This window comes from Chironomus tepperi, unplaced genomic scaffold (genome assembly GCF_022539635.2).
Source record: "Chironomus tepperi strain 1889 unplaced genomic scaffold, CSIRO-AGI_Ctep_v1 contig_93, whole genome shotgun sequence".
NCBI classification, from domain to species: Eukaryota; Metazoa; Arthropoda; class Insecta; order Diptera; family Chironomidae; genus Chironomus; species Chironomus tepperi.
Window position 1 is genome coordinate 62135 of NW_027226215.1, and position 18771 is coordinate 80905.

The window sequence follows — 18771 nt, forward strand, 5'->3', positions numbered from 1 at the left end:
ATGGATGGCTGATGGCGCACAGCTGCATTTGGACGAAATTATCATTGCGAAGAGTTATCGGTATCGAAATTTGATATTTTGCAAAATGAGAGTGAGCATCTCAAAACTCAAACTAGTTGTCGACCTATCTTAGTATGTATGAAATTTTACGATCAATATGCAGCTCAATCCTACCCTCCACTTCTCCAACTATAAGCTAACAATGCATTTTTCTCTACAGACCAGCTTTTCACCAAGATCAAGATGCCGATTGTCGACTTCGGTCAAGGTTAATTAACTCCTCATGACTAAGTATATATTATGAAACTTTATTAAGACACCTCCTAAAAATCAATTGCAAATTTTTCTTGTTTTTATTACGAAAATTGACATTGATGAGTGAAAAATATCAATATCATCAATTAATCATTATAATAAATGGACACTGAATCGACCTTATTGAATGTGTAACCATTATCTGCCCATAAAGAGTTCATTTATCGTGTTAAATATCGATATGCACAAATGGCGAGAAGAGAAATTTTTCATACTTTTTATGTTGCAATTTCACAGAAAAGTAATAAAGGCATGGAGTTGCTCAAATTATTTATTTATTTATTCATACATAAGACACAACTTTTGCCTGAAGGACTTTTCCATGAAGACCTGAAATATTTCAAGAATACTTAAAAGAAATTATTACTTCAAGTTAGTCATAAAATATCAGTTTCGTTTTTAAAATTTATTCGTCTTTTTGCGGTCAAAAGACCACTGCTGAAAGATAATTTCCTGCATTTATCCCTTTAAGATGTTTACATAATAAACCTTAATGATATTTTTTGAATTTATTAACTTTTTATATGTAATGAGGCCACACATAATATCAAAAGTCTATTCACACTATCCGTGCAACTCATCGTGACGATGAAGTTGTCAGTGCATTTTTAGGCCACGTTAGTTCCATTCGAATAAAATAACAAATTTTATTATGGCAAAAAAGGATTTTTAGATTTAATTTTCTCTTTAAGAGCCCTTTCGTTGCCAAAAGTAGGATTCGTTCGAGAAATGTTTTTTAGCAAACTGTCACAATAATCATACCTAGAGCTGTCCATACTTTCAGTAATATTTTTTAAACTTTCAAATGCTTTTAGTTGTAGAGATTTAATAGGTCTGTAATTTTGAAAATATTCAATCAGATTGATGCTTGTTTGCTGATATTTTCCTATTAAGAATTTATGAAGAGTTTTATAGTTTCCTTCAAATAAGTTCTTTAAGTATAAGGCAAAATAACAGCAAGACTCTACACTTTCATATGCAATCATGTAAAGATAAATATCGACAGAGCTTAATGCTATAGTTTGAAGTTGCTCTTTACCAAAATTAACCTCATATATATTTCTAACATAATTGAATATTTCCTGCTGTTCTACAAGCAATGAAAAGTGAAAAACTTTAAATCCACTAAAGCAAAACGTGAATGTATTAAAGGAGAAAATTTTAAAATAACATCCAGATTCTTCATTATCCTCATCATATATGTTTTGAAGAATTTCTCTTTGCTGGTCTTTGTTCAAATTTTCGATTATAAAGTTCCAAAAGATCTTAAATTGCTTGAACTGTCTAATAGCTTTAAACAGTAATTTTTTCTCATTAAATATTGCAAGAATACTTTCTGAATCTAAAAGTTCTTTTGTTTTGTTAAGCAAAATCGATAATAACTCATCGGTGTTGAACATTTCGATATCTATATCAACACATTTAGCAATGGCATTTCCTAATGCACTTCTAAGGACTATCGTGTTATAAATTGCTAGGTTTTGAAACTTTTCCCACAAATATTGATAGTTAGAAATCGAAAAAGTTGTAAAAATTTTGTTGTTATGAAGGTTAACAAAGTATAATGACGGATCAACAGCAGTTTTATACATTTCTATTTGCTCATTTTGATTTAATGTTTCATTAAGAGCATCAAAAAAATTGATGAAAGAAGTATGATTAAATATTTCATCATCGGATAATTCCGCACCAATTTTCCATTTTCCCAATTTATGACAGTAGAACTTTCCAAATAATATGGTTCCATTTTGATCAACTCCATTGATGAAGCTTGTATATTCATCATGTGTTAAGTAACCAGGCATGTGCATCAAGTTCTTAAGATAATCTGGTTTTGATCTACAGGATTCAAAACTTGGTTTTAATTGTGAAGTGTAAAATGTCTCAATTTGATTAATCCCCAGTAAATCTATGAGTAGGTCATGGTCTTTTTTGAAAAAGTCAATCATAAACTTAACAAGAACTTCATTTGGCTTTCTCAATAACTTTAAAAATCTGCTTTTAAATTTAGTTTTTAACAAATCTGATATTTTATAATTGAAATTTTCTTGCTTAGTTTTGTCATATTCAAGTAAAGAATGTTTCAAAAATGATGTAATGTATTCACCGCGCTCATTTCGACTAAACAAATAAGTAAAAAATAATTCTAGCCTTAAAGACAGTTCTGCTTCATTATCTATATCATTTGAGTCATAAATATTATCAATAATATATTGCGCGAAGAAAAATTCAGCAAAACTTTTATGGGCAAATTCATATTCAGTCTCATCGGTCAAATATAAAATTCCGATTTGAGAAATGTCATTGTTTTTTACTTCATTGGGAAGTTTCATTTTCATGATTTGTAATCTGTTGAGTTTCATTTTGAAAGATACAAACAAAAAAATATCTTTAAGTGCAAACTTTTGGAAGTACTGAGCTAAAACAAATTTACTATCTCCTAATAGATTGGATTGCGCTGAATATTTTGCATTAATTTTCTTCTGTATGAACTTCTTGTAGATGTAAAAGATATTTGGATTATCCTCAAAGTCATTATCTTCACTGATCTCAGTAGTTAAAATCAGCATCAGAGGAGTGTTGAGTTCTCGAGATGCTCGATTAATTGGATTCTTACTGCTTACAATTGGTTTGAAAATTTTTGTAATACGCTCAATTTTCTGATTTATAAATGTTTCATTAAAATTCTCTGATGAAAGAAGTTTCTGTAAAAATTCATGTTGCTTAGTTTTGTCAAATGGCACCAAAATAAATGAAATTGTTTTAAAATTTCTCCTCAAAACTGTCGAATATGTAGTTCTAGTCGATATATATTGTGTAATGTTGGTGTTTAATTTAATAAATTTAAGAACGTCTATAATAAACTGATCATATTCTGAAGCAATTTCATCAAAACCATCCCAGATCAATACCATTTTTCCCAACTTAAATCGTTCTTTAAACAACTGATACTCGAATGCATTTCTAGTATTTACACCTAGTAGCTCTTGTAGCAACTCTTGTACACTATCTAAACTCATATTTTTACTTCTCAATTTTTCATAAACATCTACATACTTTCGAAGATGAATATATGAAACCCATCGAGTTGGAAACTTTTTCTTAATGGTTAAAGCAAATTGGACAAATGTATATGATTTACCCGATCCAGCTTCTGATGATAAAATAAAGAATTTCGACTTATCTGTCTCATTAATAACTGTATTGGAATCCTTGAAGTATGATTGCACATCAAGATTACTATAATCAAGTGGATCAATTACAGTTGATACATTTATATAATGTTTAACATCATGAATAATATCATCAACAGATCTGTTCAGGAAGTTATCCATAAATGTTTTAAATGGTATATTGCCACTATTTGCAGTATAATTTGAATAGATTACATTCATATCTTCATAAATAAATTTTCTCTCAACACAAAATTTCGTTGAATTTTTAATCATTTTTCCGATGGATAAATCATTTTTGTCTAAGACTGTTTTGATCTGTGAGGAATTGAGGAATGCAAATATCTCAGGAACTTCTTGATAAACCTTCATAAGCGATAAACTTTCATTTTGGAATGTAGCATTCGATTTTAAAAATTCATCTTTTAATTTTGGCGCTAAATTTGTCCAATTGAATTTTATATATGAATCTAAATAAAATAAATGTAGATCATTCAAATTTAAAGTATCACCATCAAGCATTTGTGCAATATGATTAGATTCTAAATTATTATAAGCCTCTTTATCATTAAACATATCACTAAATTTAATTGTTACGTTTCTGTAATTAACTAATGAATTTTTAACCAAAGTTTGATCTGATTCCGAAAGTTCATCGAATTTATAGTTTGTACTATAATGATAATAAAGTAGGAATCCGAAAAGACCAGTGACTAAAACTCCAAGAACTGCAAAACAAATAAAATATCTCTGCAATTTCGAGATTTTTCTATCCTTTTTCTCAATTTCTTTTTCAATTTTTGATTCAATTTCTGGAACTGATTCAATCATTTCTGGGACTATCTTATTCTCATAAAATTTAAATAGTTTATCAAATATAATTCTTAACGACTTAATCTTTTCTGGATTATCATGATATAGTGCTAGTAAATGAGGAATTCTTACAATTAACTCAGCATGTTCTTGTTCTTTCGAATACATATTATACACCATTAAAATTACGTCATCCACTTCCTTTTGTTTTTCACACAATGCTGATATTTCCTCAACTTCATTTTTGGTTTCGATGTCTTTTTCCTTATAAGGTTTTGCATCGTTATGATACGTTAGGTACATTGCATAGTGAGAAAGTTCATGTGCTAAAGTACCAAATGTAATAGCTTCTGTCTTAGAATCCAGAAGCTGCTTTGCTCCAATATAAATTCTGCCTGACAGATAAAATAAGCCTGAAGTGTCAGAACTAACTGTTGGATCCATCAATTGAACAGAATCTCTGTTAAAGTCGAAAATGATGTTAAACTTTTTTGATGCTGATGTGACGATTAAAATCTCTCTTATTCCTGGTATCTTATTGAGAACTCTAAAAGCATTGATGACCAAATCAAGTTTCGTTTTCACATCATGACTGTCATGTCCAACAAAGGCATGGGCGACCAGAATATTAATGTGCTTTTCAGGAAGATCTTGAAGTTCTTTGAAGTGGATTTCTCGGATTTTTCTGCGATCATCGTAAGTTAAACGATTCATTATTTCCTCTGTATCCTCATGTGTGCCGAAAAAGATTTTATTTGTGATTAAGATGACGTAGATGTCAATTAAGTTATGCATCAACGCAATTTTTGGAGCGGATTCATTATTAGTATTGTAAAAATAACGAAGATTTGGATATTGTTGAATAATTTTCTTGATTTTTTCTTCGTCTTGCTCAATGATGTATTTATGAAGATCATTAGCAACTTCTACAAACTCTTTCAATTCCTCTGAGCACTCAACTGTATTAAATGAAGCTGGATATGTCATGTTTGCATGAAGCAAAACTAGAAGAACATCAAAATGACGATTATTCCATGCTAGACTTTGTGGATTCACATCGATACCAGGAATTTCAGATGATATTCCAAAATCCAACAAACTGTTAACTACACTTGCATATCCTTGCTCAGAAGCAATAAACAGTAAATTATAATCACGAGAATCAGCCAAATAATTTAGCTCAATTTGATTTCTTCCGTAGCTTAAAGTACAGCATCGATGAAGACCTTTTAGAAATATGAAAAATATAAAATTAAATTAGTTTAACAACCATAAACGTGTGAATCATTTATTTTAGCCTGCGACGTAGAAGTAAATATTGAAATCTTAAAAATGATGTTAATTAAATAAAGTGGATGTTAGACTTATTGAATCAGGGGAGTCTTTTTAACTCGGTATTTGTAAATAATTGAATTTTTTTTTATCATTAAAGGTAATTAAGACCTGGCTTTTATCTTGTTCTCGAAAATTCATCGATGCTGAGATTTCTGAGAACTCTAATATGATCAGCTTCAATATCGGGAATTTTACTTTTTCTCCACTTAAATTTTTACTTTTACTCTATTTGTGTACGATCCCTGACACAAACAAGTTTCATTTCTGTGGGAATTTCTGTCCATCAAGTTATTTCCAGTTCTTACCTGAATGTCCATTGTCCAAAGAAATTATTAAAAATTCAGCAATGAATTTTCTTAAATCTTTGCCAAACTTTAAAGGCTCATCATTGTGAAACTTGAAAGTTAAAAAGTTATGCAATTCCTTTGTCTTCCAATAAATCATACACTGTTCCTTATCATTTGATGAAAAAATCACAACTATTGATCGATCAGTCCATTTTTCACTGATTTTATATAAAATTTCACACTTTTCATCAGTCAAACTTTCGTCTAGCAAAAATTTTGCGATTGAAACACTTTTCAATTCCACAAATTCTTCTTTTTCAATTGAATTTTCCAAAGTTTCCACAATTCTTTTTACTTCTAATTTATCAACACTCTGCCTCCACAGTGTACTAACATTTTTATTAATTAAGTCTTCTGAAAATTTTAGTTGACTTTCAGCCTTAACAAATTTAATTTTTGCATTTTGAAGGTTTATTGCGTCTCTGTCAATTTTTGTATTTTTCTTATACATTTTTACACTTTTGGTTGACGAAAACGTTTGAAGTGTTCACATTTCGAAGTTTATTTTGACTGTGAATGTGAATTTAAAAAGATGTTTAAATATGTCCAATAAGAATAATAAAATTAGAAACAAGTTTGAATGATCTTTGAAAACCCAAATATATATTTGAATTGATGGAAAAAACCTTAATAAATTTTTAGCAGCAATTAGTACATGCTTAAGAAGAAGTTTGTTGTACTTGTCCGAATGCAAAGCTGTCACATTGTGTTAATGACTGTATTGGAACCATTTTTTCAATATCCGAAACCAAAAGATCTGATTCTGATGCCAATACGCAAGAAAAGTGCAGAAAATGTCGTTCGCTACATTTGCAATGACGTCTTATTTGTATGTAAAAATATCAAACAGAGCTTGAATTCGACTTAACTCTAAATGCATTTATATGAAGAATTCGACTCTTATCAACTCTATTCCATACATAAATCGTTGTGCTGTAATTTCACAGAGAATTAAATATATTAAAAGCACGTAGATGCTTAAACTATTTATTTATTAATTCATACATAAATCACAAATTTTGCCTTCCATAAAACCTGAAATTTTTCAATACTTAAAAAAAAATTAAAATTAAATAATAAAATGAATTTTGGAAGAAAAAAGTCAGTCGAATTTTAGCACACAAGAAAAAGACATCTAAAGGAAAAGGTTTAAAGAGTAATTTTCAGAAACCCTTCGATCCATCTAGATAATTTGCCCAGCGTCCTTTTAATTCCAGTCGATATTAGAAATAAAATTTTTGCAAGAAAGGATTTTCACTATAATTCACTCTCTTTTTCAGAGCCCTTTTACGGCCACTAGAAGCATTCTCTTGAGAAACGTTTTTCAACAAATTGTCACAGTAATCATATCTTGAACTATCTTTACTTTCAGTAGCATTCTTTAAACTTTTAAATGCTTGAAGTTTTTGAATGTTAACAGGTTTAAAATTTTCGATATACTCTATCAGATTGATGCTTGTTTGCCGATTTTTCCCTGTTAGAAATTCACGAAGTGTTTTATAGTTTCCTTCAAATAAGTTCCTTAAGTATAATATAAAATAACAGCAAGATTCAACACTTTCATGTACAATCATGTAAAGATAAATATCAATAGAGCTTAATGCTATAATTTGTCGTTGTTTCTTGTCAAAATTAGCCTCGTATATATTTCTAACATAATTAAATATTTCCTGCTGTTCTACAAGCAATGAAAAGTGAAAAACTTTAAATCCGGTAAAGCAATACGAGTAAATATAAAATGAGCTAATTTTAAAATCACATCATGAATCTTCATTATCCTCGTCATATATGTTTTGAAGAATTTCCCTTTGCTCATCATTATTCAAATTTTCGGTAATAAAATTCCAAAGAATCTTGAATTCCTCGAACATTGTAATGGCTCTAAACAACAGTTTTCTTTCATTAAACATTGCAATGATATTCTTGGAATCTAAAAATTCTTTTGTTTTGTTAAGCAATATTGGCAATAACTCATCGGTGTTGAATATTTCGATATCTATATCAACACATTTAGCAATTGAATTACCTAATGCACTTCTAAGGACTATCGTGTTATTGATTGCTAGGTTTTGAAACTTTTCCCACAAATACTCATACTCTGGCATCGAAAAAGTTGTAAAAATTTCGTTGTTATGTAGGTTAACAAAGTATAAAGATGGATCAACAGCAGTTTTATACATTTCTATTTGCTCATTCTGATTTAATGTTTCATTAAGAGCATCAAAAAAATTGATGAAGGAAGTTTGATTAAATATTTCATCATCAGATAATTCAGCACCAATTTTCCATTTTCCTAATTTATGACAGTAGAACTTTCCAAATAATATGGTTCCATTTTGATCAACTCCATTGATGAAGCTTGTATATTCATCATGTGTCAAGTAGCCAGGCATGTGCATCAAGTTCTTGATATAATCTGGTTTAGATCTACAGGATTCAAAACTTGGTTTGAATTGTGAGGTGTAAAATGTCTCAATTTGATAAATCCCCAGTAAATCTATTAGCAGGTCATGGTCTTTTTTGAAAAAGTCAATCATAAACTTAACAAGAACTTCATTTGGCTTTCTCAACAACTTTAAAAATCTGCTTTTAAATTTAGTTTTTAACAAATCTGATATTTTATAATCAAAGTTTCCCTTCTTATTTTTGTCATGTTCGAGTAAAGAATGTTTCAAAAATGATGTAATGTATTCACCTCGCTCATTTCGACTTAGCAAATATGTAAAAAATAATTCTACTCTTAAAAATACTTCTGCTTCATTAATGACATCTATGTTCTTTGAATTATAAATATTATCAATAATGTACTGAGCAAAGAAAAATTCGGCAAAACTTTTATGGGCAAATTCATATTCAGTCTCATCGGTCAAATATAAAATTCCAATTTTTGAAATGTCATTGTATTGTACTTTTCTAGGAAGACTCATTTTCATGATTTGTAATCTGACTAATTTCCTTCTTAAAGTCAAAAACAAAAAAATACTATTAAGCGCAAACTTTTGGAAATATTGAGCCAAAACAAATGTACTTTCTCCTGTTAGTTCGGATTTTGCTGCATTAATTTTCTTTTGCATGAATTTCTCATAGATATAGTAGATATTTGGATTGTCCTTAAAATCATTATCCTCGTTGATTTCAGTAGTTAAAATCAGCATCATTGGAGTGTTAAAATCTCGAGAGGTTCGATCAAGTGTATTCTTACTGCTAACAATTGGTTCAAAAACTTTTGTAATTTGCTCAATTGTTTGATTTATGTAAGTGTCATTGGAACTTTTTGATGAAAGATATTTTCGCAAAAATTTATGTTGCGTGTCTTTGTAAAATGGCACTAAAACATGAGATTTTGCAGTAAAATTTCTCCTCAAAACTGTCGAATATGTAGTTCTAGTCGATATATATTGTGTAATGTTAGTGTTTAATTTAATAAATTTAAGAACGTCTATGATAAACTGATCATATTTTAAAGCAATTTTATCGAATCCATCCCAAATTAAAACCATTTTCCCCATCTTAAAACGTTCTTTAAACAACTGATACTCGAACGCATTTTTAGTATCAACGTCTAGAAGTTCTTGTAGCAACTCTTGTACACTATCTAAACTCATGTTTTTACCTCTCAGTTTTTCATAAATATTTTCGTACTCTGAGAAATGAATATATGAAACCCATCGAGTTGGAAACTTTTTCTTAATAATCAAAGCGAGTTGGACAAATGTAAATGATTTACCCGATCCAGCTTCTGATGATAAAATAAAGAATTTCGACTTTTCTGTCTCATTAATAATTTTATCGGAATCCTTGAAGTATGATTGCACATCAGGATTACTATAATCAAGTGGATCGATTGCGGATAAAACAGTTTTTGAAGATTGTTTATCTTGAAGAATATCGTCAACAGATCTGTTTAGAAACTTGCTCACAAATGCTTTAAATGGTATATTGCCACCGCTTGCTCTATACTCTGAATGAATTACATTCATATCTTCATAAATAAATTTTCTCTCAACATAAAACTTCATTGAATTTTTAATCATTTTTCCGATCGATAAATCATTTTTATCTAAGACTGTTTTGATCTGTGAGGAATTGAGAAATGCAAATATTTCAGGAACTTCTTGATACAATTCTAAAAACATTATGATTTCATTTTGGAATGTAACAATAGATTTTAAAAATTTATATTTTAATTTTTTCGCCAGATTTGTCCAATTAAATTTTATATATGAATCCAAATAAAATAAATGTCGGTCATTCAAATTTGAAGTTTTGCCATGAAGCATTTGTGCAATATTAACGGATGTTAAATTAGTATAAGCCTCTTTATCATGAAATATATCACTAAATTTCACTGTTACGTTACTGTAACTAACCAATGAATTTTTAATCAAAATTTGTTTTGATTCGGATAGATCATTGAATTTATAGTTTGTAGTAATATAATGATAATAAAGTAGGAATCCCAGAAAACCAGTCACTAAAACTCCAAAAACTGCAAAACAAATAAAAAATCTCTGCAGTTTCGAGATTTTTCGATTCTTTTTTTCAATTTCTTTTTCAATTATTGATTCGATTTCGGGAACTGATTCAATCATTTCTGGGACTATCTTATTCTCATAAAATTTAAATAGTTTATCAAATATAATTCTTAACGACTTAATCTTTTCTGGATTATCATGATAAAGTGCTAATAAATGAGGAATTCGTACAATTAACTCAGCATGTTGTTCTTCTTTCGAATACATATTATACACCATTAAAATTACGTCTTCTTTTTCTTTTTGGTTCTTACATAAAGCTAAGATTTCCTCCACTTCATTTTTGGTTTCGATATTTTTTTCCTTATAAGGTTTTGCATCATTATGATACGTTAGGTACATCGCATAGTGAGAAAGTTCATGTGCTAAAGTTGCAAAGGTTAAAGCTTCTGTCTTAGAATCTAGAAGCTGCTTTGCTCCAATATAAATTCTGCCTGACAGATAAAATAAGCCTGAAGTGTCAGAACTAACTGTTGGATCCATCAACTGAACAGAATCTCTGTTAAAGTCGAAAATGATGTTAAACTTTTTTGATGCTGATGTGACGATTAAAATTTCTCTTATTCCAGGAATTTTATTGAGAACTCTGAATGCATTGATGACCAAATCAAGTTTCGTCTTCACATCATGACTGTCATGTCCAACAAATGAATGGGCGACAAGGATATTGATATGCTTTTCAGGAAGATCTTGAAGTTCTTTGAAGTGAATTTCTCGGATTTTTCTGCGATCATCGTAAGTTAATTGGTTCATTATTTCCTCTGTATCCTCATGTGTGCCGAAAAAAATTTTATTTGTGATTAAGATGACGTAGATGTCGATTAAGTTATGCATCAATGCAATTTTTGGAGCGGATTCGTTATTGGTATTGTAAAAATAACGAAGATTTGGATATTGTTGAATAATTTTCTTGATTTCTTCTTCGTCTTGTTCAATGATGTATTTATGAAGATCATTAGCAACTTCTACAAACTCTTTCAATTCTTCTGAGCACTCAATTGTATTAAATGAAGCTGGATATGTCATGTTTGCATGAAGCAAAACCAGAAGAACATCAAAATGACGATTATTCCATGCTAGACTTTGTGGATTAACATCGACACCAGGAATTTCAGATGATATTCCAAAATCCAACAAACTGTTAACTACATTTGCATATCCTTGCTCAGAAGCAATGAACAGTAAATTATAATCACGAGAATCAGCCAAATAATTTAGCTCGATTTGATTTCTTCCGTAGCTTAAAGTACAGCATCGATGAAGACCTTTGGGGAATGTCAAAAAATATTAAATTTTGTTAATTCATTGTTCATAATCGTGTGATGTTCATAAATGATGTCTATTAAATAGATTTGTTTCACCTTGGTGGTAAGTCTATGCCAAAATCGCACATGACTTACGGTTTTTGGTTTTTCATAGGTAGTTGTCTAAAATCAAATTTAACTCAAAATGTTGCCGTCATTTATGAACAATCGCTAACACAAACAACTTGTATGTGTTCTACTCAAATTCTTACCTGAATGTCCATTGTGCAAAGAAATTATCAAAAATTCAATAATGAATTTTCTTAAATCTTTGTCAAACTTTAAAGGCTCATCATTATGAAACTTGAAAGTTAAAAAGTTATGTAATTCCTTTGTTTTCCAATAAATAATACACTGTTCCTTATCATTTGATGAAAAAATCACAATCATTGTTCGATTCATCCATTTTTCACTGATTTTATGTAAAATTTCAGACTTTCTATCACTCAAACTTCCGTCTAGCAAATACTTAGCGATTGAAACACTTTTTATTTCCACAAATTCTTCTTTTTTAGTTGAATTTTCCAAAAACTCCACAATCCTTTTAAATTCTAATTTATCAACACTTTGCTTCCACAATAAACTATTCTTATTAACATTTTTACTAACTAAATTTTCAGAAATTTTTAGCTGGTTTTCAACTTTTAAAGATGTATTACTTACATCTTGAAGCTTAACGGAGTCAAACATTTGCACACGTTTCAGTTAACAAAAATCTTTGAGATGCTTTCAATTTGCAGTTTATATTGACTTTGAATATGGTTTTGACATTGAAAAGGCTTTTATATCCAGAAGAAATGATAAAATAAAATTTGAACAACGCAATGGGAAACAAGTTTGAATGACCTTGAAGGTTCTATATCTTAATGAATTCATTTACTCTGCGAAAGTTAGCTGAATTTCGTTGAATTTTTATTCTATAAGTTTGACTTGTTTAATTTGCTGATTTTTACAAATTTCAAAAGAGATTAAAATATAAATTCATCTCACTTTAGCACATCAGAATTAGTTCAAAATGGCATAATTCAAGGAGGAATAGAATTTTTATTATTGAAATTTTCCGGAACCCTTTATTTGTGTGCAGATTATGCATTAATACTTAAAGCTCATGATAAAAAAAAATGTCGGATTTATGAAATTGTCAACAAATCATGTCCAGTCTGTAAACAAGTTCTTGAATTTTGAGAGGACTTGCTTTGAAAAAAGTTAAAACAACATTCATGATCATCCGTTCTCAATATCAAAATTTAATTGATACCAACGCTATTATGATAACTGATCAACTTAAAATGAAAATAACAAAAACAGAATCTCGAATCAAAGATCTCATCTTGCGCAGTAATTTTATTGAAGTTAAGAATGAAATTACCCACATCCCATATCTTATACATGTATATTATTTGGGGGTACTACGTCTGACAGCATAATAAAACATCTTCAATCAATTTAGAACTGAGTGTTGGGAAGCGTTTTTAACTCAGAAAAATCGGATAAACCAAATGGGAATGTGTTCACACTAAATCGAAAATTGTTTAGATGTTTATCATTAAATGTTTCATTTTTTGATTCATTTTGAGGCAAGTAGAGTTGGCGCTGAATCCTTTTTATTTGAAAGTTGGTAAGGTCTCAAGCTACTTGACGAGCTCAGGCACTGTTTAACATTGTGATCAGCATCACTATTGGATAACATATTAAAAGCGGTTGAAGACTGAGAATTCGAAGCTTGCTGAAAATTTATTTGAATATTTGACTGATTAAAAACATACAAAATAATAAAAGCACAAACATTTCATTTTACTGGAAAATAACGAACACTTTAGATTTAAATTTCATATGAAAAACATAAAATGAGCAACACTGAGCAAAAAAATTAATTGAAAAATGTAAATAATGATTGAGCCTTAATTAAACAGAATGAGTACTTTTGCTTGATGTACAGTAAATAAACAAAATAAAAACATGAATTACAGTAAAAATGAGGCACTAGAATAATTATTTTGATCGAAAATTAAAATCCAGGTTGTCACACTAACACATTGATAGAAAAAAAATCACATTTCACTAAAAACAGAAAATCACTAGAATTAGACACTAATTTAACTAAACTTGACATCAACTATGCACATAAATGATTATTGAACTTTGACTCACCGAATATTCACAATAATGACACTCAAATCACAATATAAAACTATTTTATAAAATTTCTTTAAAATATAGCAGCCAACTTCCGTGCGAACAATGATCCAGATTTGAAAAAATGTTCAAAAAGCTAACTGTGCACAAATTTGACTCTTAAGAGATGCAAAAGATCTTTCTAATTTATAGTTGGAAACGAGCTTAACAGTGCACGGTAATTAATGATTTTTCATTTCATAAACAAAAGAAATTCACTTTTAAAGCGTTGCTTTTATTAATTTTAAATTTTTAGTAGCCGTTAGAAATTTTAAATTATAAAAAACCGTTAAAAAGTTTAAATTCTATTAAACCGTTATGATAAAATTCTTTAACGTTTATAGATAACTATTTAACCAATGAAACATCAAAAATCTCAACCAAAACTAATCACTAAATGAACATATGATTAATAATCTCAACACACAAACTTAATCACGGATGAAATTAATTTCTTCCTATTTTTCCGTATCTAATCTGAGATTTTTACCAGATGTCAATTATTTTCGATTCAATGTACACGAGAAAATGGAAGAAACTTCTTTTTATCGGTACTAACGTTCTCGTCCGATGATTCTAACGTGATTTTGATTATTCAACGATGAGATAATTAGAATCTGATTAACACTTAATCGACATATGTTTGTACAGATGAAGGAAGCTCAATCGTAGCGATAAAAATTTCATCATGTAAAAAAAAATCTTCTTCACATCTTATTCATGCATGATGATGATATGATGTTTATGATAGCGAAAAAAAAAAGATTCATTTCCTCACTTATTCATATGTACATCTACGTCTAACTTTTCATACATGTATTCAATCTCTCTCTTGTGTTGATGAGATGAAAAGAAGCAAAAAGGAAGAAAATTTGTATTTAATTAATTAACGCATTCTCATGGAAAAAAAGCTATGAAAGCGAGATGCGCATGGGGTAAATTGTGAAGGATTTTTCCTTTTTTTTTGACTGGTGTGAGGATAGAAATATGTAAACTTTTGATAGAGACTAAAAATCTTGTTGTATGCAAAAGTTTTCTACTTAATGAAAATTAATTTTTTACTTTGTGCACATCGCAGGAGAAATGGAAAGGAATTTTTTCATGTGCTCAGCTTATGTTTGCAACAATTTTTAGTAATAAATTTTAAAGAGGAGGAAATTCTTGTACTGGAAGTGCATGATTTAATGTTTTTAAGGACATTTAGAATCACTTTGGGTTTTTGTCAAATTCTTCGTGTTTATTTGGTATTTACTAATGATTTGTCCTAGTCTGCCTACTGACTAAGTATCATTTACATTTACAAACGGATATTTGATTGTTTTAGGTTGCTGATTCTCGTCCCGATTGGTAACTGACAAATTTTGTAAGACCGGGAAGTTGTGGAAGCCTAAGTCAGACTAAAAGGCTTATACTGAGGTAAATCTAGACCCAGAATATTACAACAATTTAATGCAATTTTCGAATAGTTATAAACATTATTCGGCAATTTTTTCACAAATTCGTTTCGATTCGTTCTAAATTGCTGCAAAAAAAGGATTTAATGTCATTTTACTTTGAAACCCGCACTAGCCCTGGTTTAACAAATATTCTTCATCAATGAAAGCATTTTTCGAAGTAAGCATCATGTAGCCTCAGGGCTTATCCTCATCTTTCAGTTAACACAGCTATAAAATGCGTTTCATCTTCCAACATTTCTTACAAAACTAACACCGAATCCCATTTTTCACTGATAACTGAAAGCAAGATTTAAAATTAAATGCCGGAAGAGCACAGAAATATTTCATGCACAACGATCTGTACAGGAAGAAAGGAAGAAGCACTAAGTGCACTTTTAATTAACATAACTTGTTCGCTCCTTAAGGAAAATTGCAAGAAAAACGATTCAGTCAAAAAAAAAATGAAAATTCATTGCAATGAAACAAATTAAAATAGATAAATAAATAATTTTACTGTCTGCATGAACAGCAAGTATTTGCGAATTTTACCCCCTATTTGAGATTGTTCAACATGAAGCAGTCATGAAATGCTGATTTAATTATAATTATTATTAGATTAGGTTTCAATGAGAAAGTTTTTCATTTTCGGATTGAGAAATATTTTTTTGTTTTGCAAGGTGAGGAATAAGGGAGTCAAATTTGGGATGAGAATGTGTTTTGGGGAGCGTTTGGCAATTACGTAATGACCTCTAAAGTAACGCTTTGGATGTAACCAAGGATGTGAGATTTTAAAGATTGTAAATTCAGAGTTCGTCGGATTGCAAACTAAGCAGTTGAGGATGGTCGATGAATTCCGAACCCAATCCAATGACATTTCCCACCCCTTGCATCCACATATCTCAGAAAAAAACAACAAATATGCACAATTATAAAGCATTTCATTTCAATTAATTGAAGCTAATTGCGAATTTTTATTGCAAAATACACACAAAATGGGAAAAGTTTATGTCTTATTGCATTCTGTAGTCATGACAAATAAAACAGAAAATTGGAAAAACATACGACGGAGAGAGACGAAACAAAATGAAAATCATTTTGGCAAATGCACTTGAGATTAATTAAAAATTTATTTGAAATTGTATGGAAATATCAACAATAAAAAAAATTCCTTTTTTAATTCAATGAAACCATAAATCTCTCTCGTTCACAATTGGAAAAACTTTTTTTGCTTGTGCTTTTTTTTTATCCATCGGAATGGAAATTTATGACATTTCGGCAGAGACGAATGAATAAAAAAAATATATGAAATGCGAGAAAAGAGCCACAAAATTCCCCTAATTGGAAATTAATAACTCAACAAAAAGTGTTCTCAAAATACGTGGCTTGAATTGAGCTACTGTTGACGTTATTGTGATGGAACATTTTGCTTCCATTTTTTTGTGATGCAAATTATTGGGAAATGTGAGCTGATTTTGGTTGTTTTGTCTATATTTATAACTATATGTGTCCTCTCGAGTAGCCCTTTAGGCGTGTTACTAAGAGATTTCTTTCTAGGCATTATACTCGAATATAAATGAAACTCAATTAAGGAATCACTTGGTAATGAGCATGATCTCGAGAAATTGTGCTCTTTGTCTGCTAAATACAGTTTCTATAATCACAAAGAAAATCGAGCTGATGGAAGGTATTCAGGGATAGGGCTGGTTTCAAAAATATTCTCTAAAATCAACAATAATGAAAGGCACACGGCACTGAAATGATTAAAAATCCAGTCACAGACTAGAGTTTCTCTGACCCTAGGCCAGATTAGATAAAATCTGACATTAGTCAAGTGTCAAGTCGATCAGGCACCGGATTTTTAATAATTCTCACAAGTTAACACGCGATTGGCTCGTTTCCTGCCAAGGAAGTTAGTAGGTAAGTAAAACAAAGTTGTCAGAATTCCATCTCATATGCCTTTTTGATTTTGTCCGGATTTCGGACTCTTGCAGGTTTGGCATCTACTTACTAAAGTAAACCATTTGATCCACATTGGTCTACTTCCTAATTTCCTGTCATAACTCAGGACAAAAGCTTTCAAACATTCATATGTGTTCAAGCTCTAATCCAATCCATAAAACACCATTTACAACTCAATTTTTCATTTTCCAAAAAACCTCAACCAAAAAATTAATTTAATATGCTGAGCAACAACAAACAAGAACAGAAGTAGCGACTGCAACAGCAAGCAGTAATTGATGGAAGTACAATACATCTCCCCATCATAATATGTTAACCGCATCAGTTATTTGAATATTTATCGATGAGAATGAGTAATTTTTTTTGGGTTTTAGGTATACGTACGATGAATTGCTGTTGATGCAAATTCAATTTTCAAACTTTGTGAATTTTTCATTATCAATCATGAAATCAAATTGAGGGATGTGTATTTACGACTTTTGATTTGTTGATGAGAGAGATTTTTAGGAGATGGATGATTTAATTAATTTTTCGAAATTTTTGTCTAGATAGAGCGGTAGGAGAAAAGTTTCTCGTACACAGTCGAAGTTTATCCTGAAAAATTAGAAAATAATCCACACAAAAATTTTTATTTTTGAATTTTTTTCATTTATTTTGATTTTTTTTGAATATCAAAGCTCATGAATTTGAAAAAATAATAAACAAAATGAGAAAAAATTGTGTCATTTTTAATGAAAAAGAAGGAAATAAATTACATGAGATTAACTGCCAAACACAACAAGTTTTTTTCGTGTAGCTGTGATATTTTAGAAATATTTTTCATACAAATTAAGAAACTAAAAAAATTTATTAATGAACACAGTTTTTTTTTTTTTTTTGTGTAATACAACTTCCTCTCGTGTGTTTCTGACATTGATCAAGGAAAAATTATCAAGGATTAAAAAAGAATGTAGGATGAAACAATGTAAGAATTGGGGGAAATTAAGGTTAAATGAGATTTCAATTTATTATTTCAAATTGCTGCTTCAGTTTCAAAATTATTGAGTTTTGAATCTTTTAATATAGAAAAATGTATGTGAGGGGATATATGACCAAGACAAGGCTCATAGCTCAGAAAATTTAGCAAATTTTGAAATTGTCACAACTTTTTTCATTTAAATTTAGGAAATCGTACAATTTTATAACTTTCTGTTAGAGTATTTCCCGAGCGACACAAATGCCCGTTAAACCTCTTTTATTAACACCAAATGGATGGATGTTTAAATTAATAGGCTTCCATTCGATGTAAATAAAAGAGATTTAGTACTTAAATTTCCGTGGCGAAACATTCTTCATTTGTGTCGCTCGGAGTGAGCCTTATATCAAAACTTCTCAACAAC

General features: G+C 29.7%; 2 protein-coding genes across 2 annotated transcripts; both read right to left on the bottom strand.

Moving 5' to 3' along the window:
- Positions 1 to 330: 330 nt before the first annotated feature.
- LOC139086935 (uncharacterized) lies at positions 331 to 6820 on the bottom strand. The gene is made up of 2 exons (XM_070635581.1): positions 5942 to 6820; positions 331 to 5527 (listed from the first exon to the last, which is right to left on the bottom strand). Exons 1-2 carry the CDS (start codon positions 6432 to 6434, stop codon positions 966 to 968), a joined length of 5055 nt encoding a protein of 1684 aa, XP_070491682.1. The 5' UTR covers positions 6435 to 6820; the 3' UTR covers positions 331 to 965.
- A 134-nt stretch (positions 6821 to 6954) lies between these two features.
- On the bottom strand, positions 6955 to 12584 carry LOC139086936 (uncharacterized). Its single transcript, XM_070635582.1, has 2 exons — positions 12035 to 12584; positions 6955 to 11783 (listed from the first exon to the last, which is right to left on the bottom strand). The coding sequence occupies exons 1-2, from the start codon at positions 12510 to 12512 to the stop codon at positions 7744 to 7746; spliced, it is 4518 nt and encodes a 1505-aa protein (XP_070491683.1). The 5' UTR covers positions 12513 to 12584; the 3' UTR covers positions 6955 to 7743.
- Positions 12585 to 18771: the final 6187 nt, after the last annotated feature.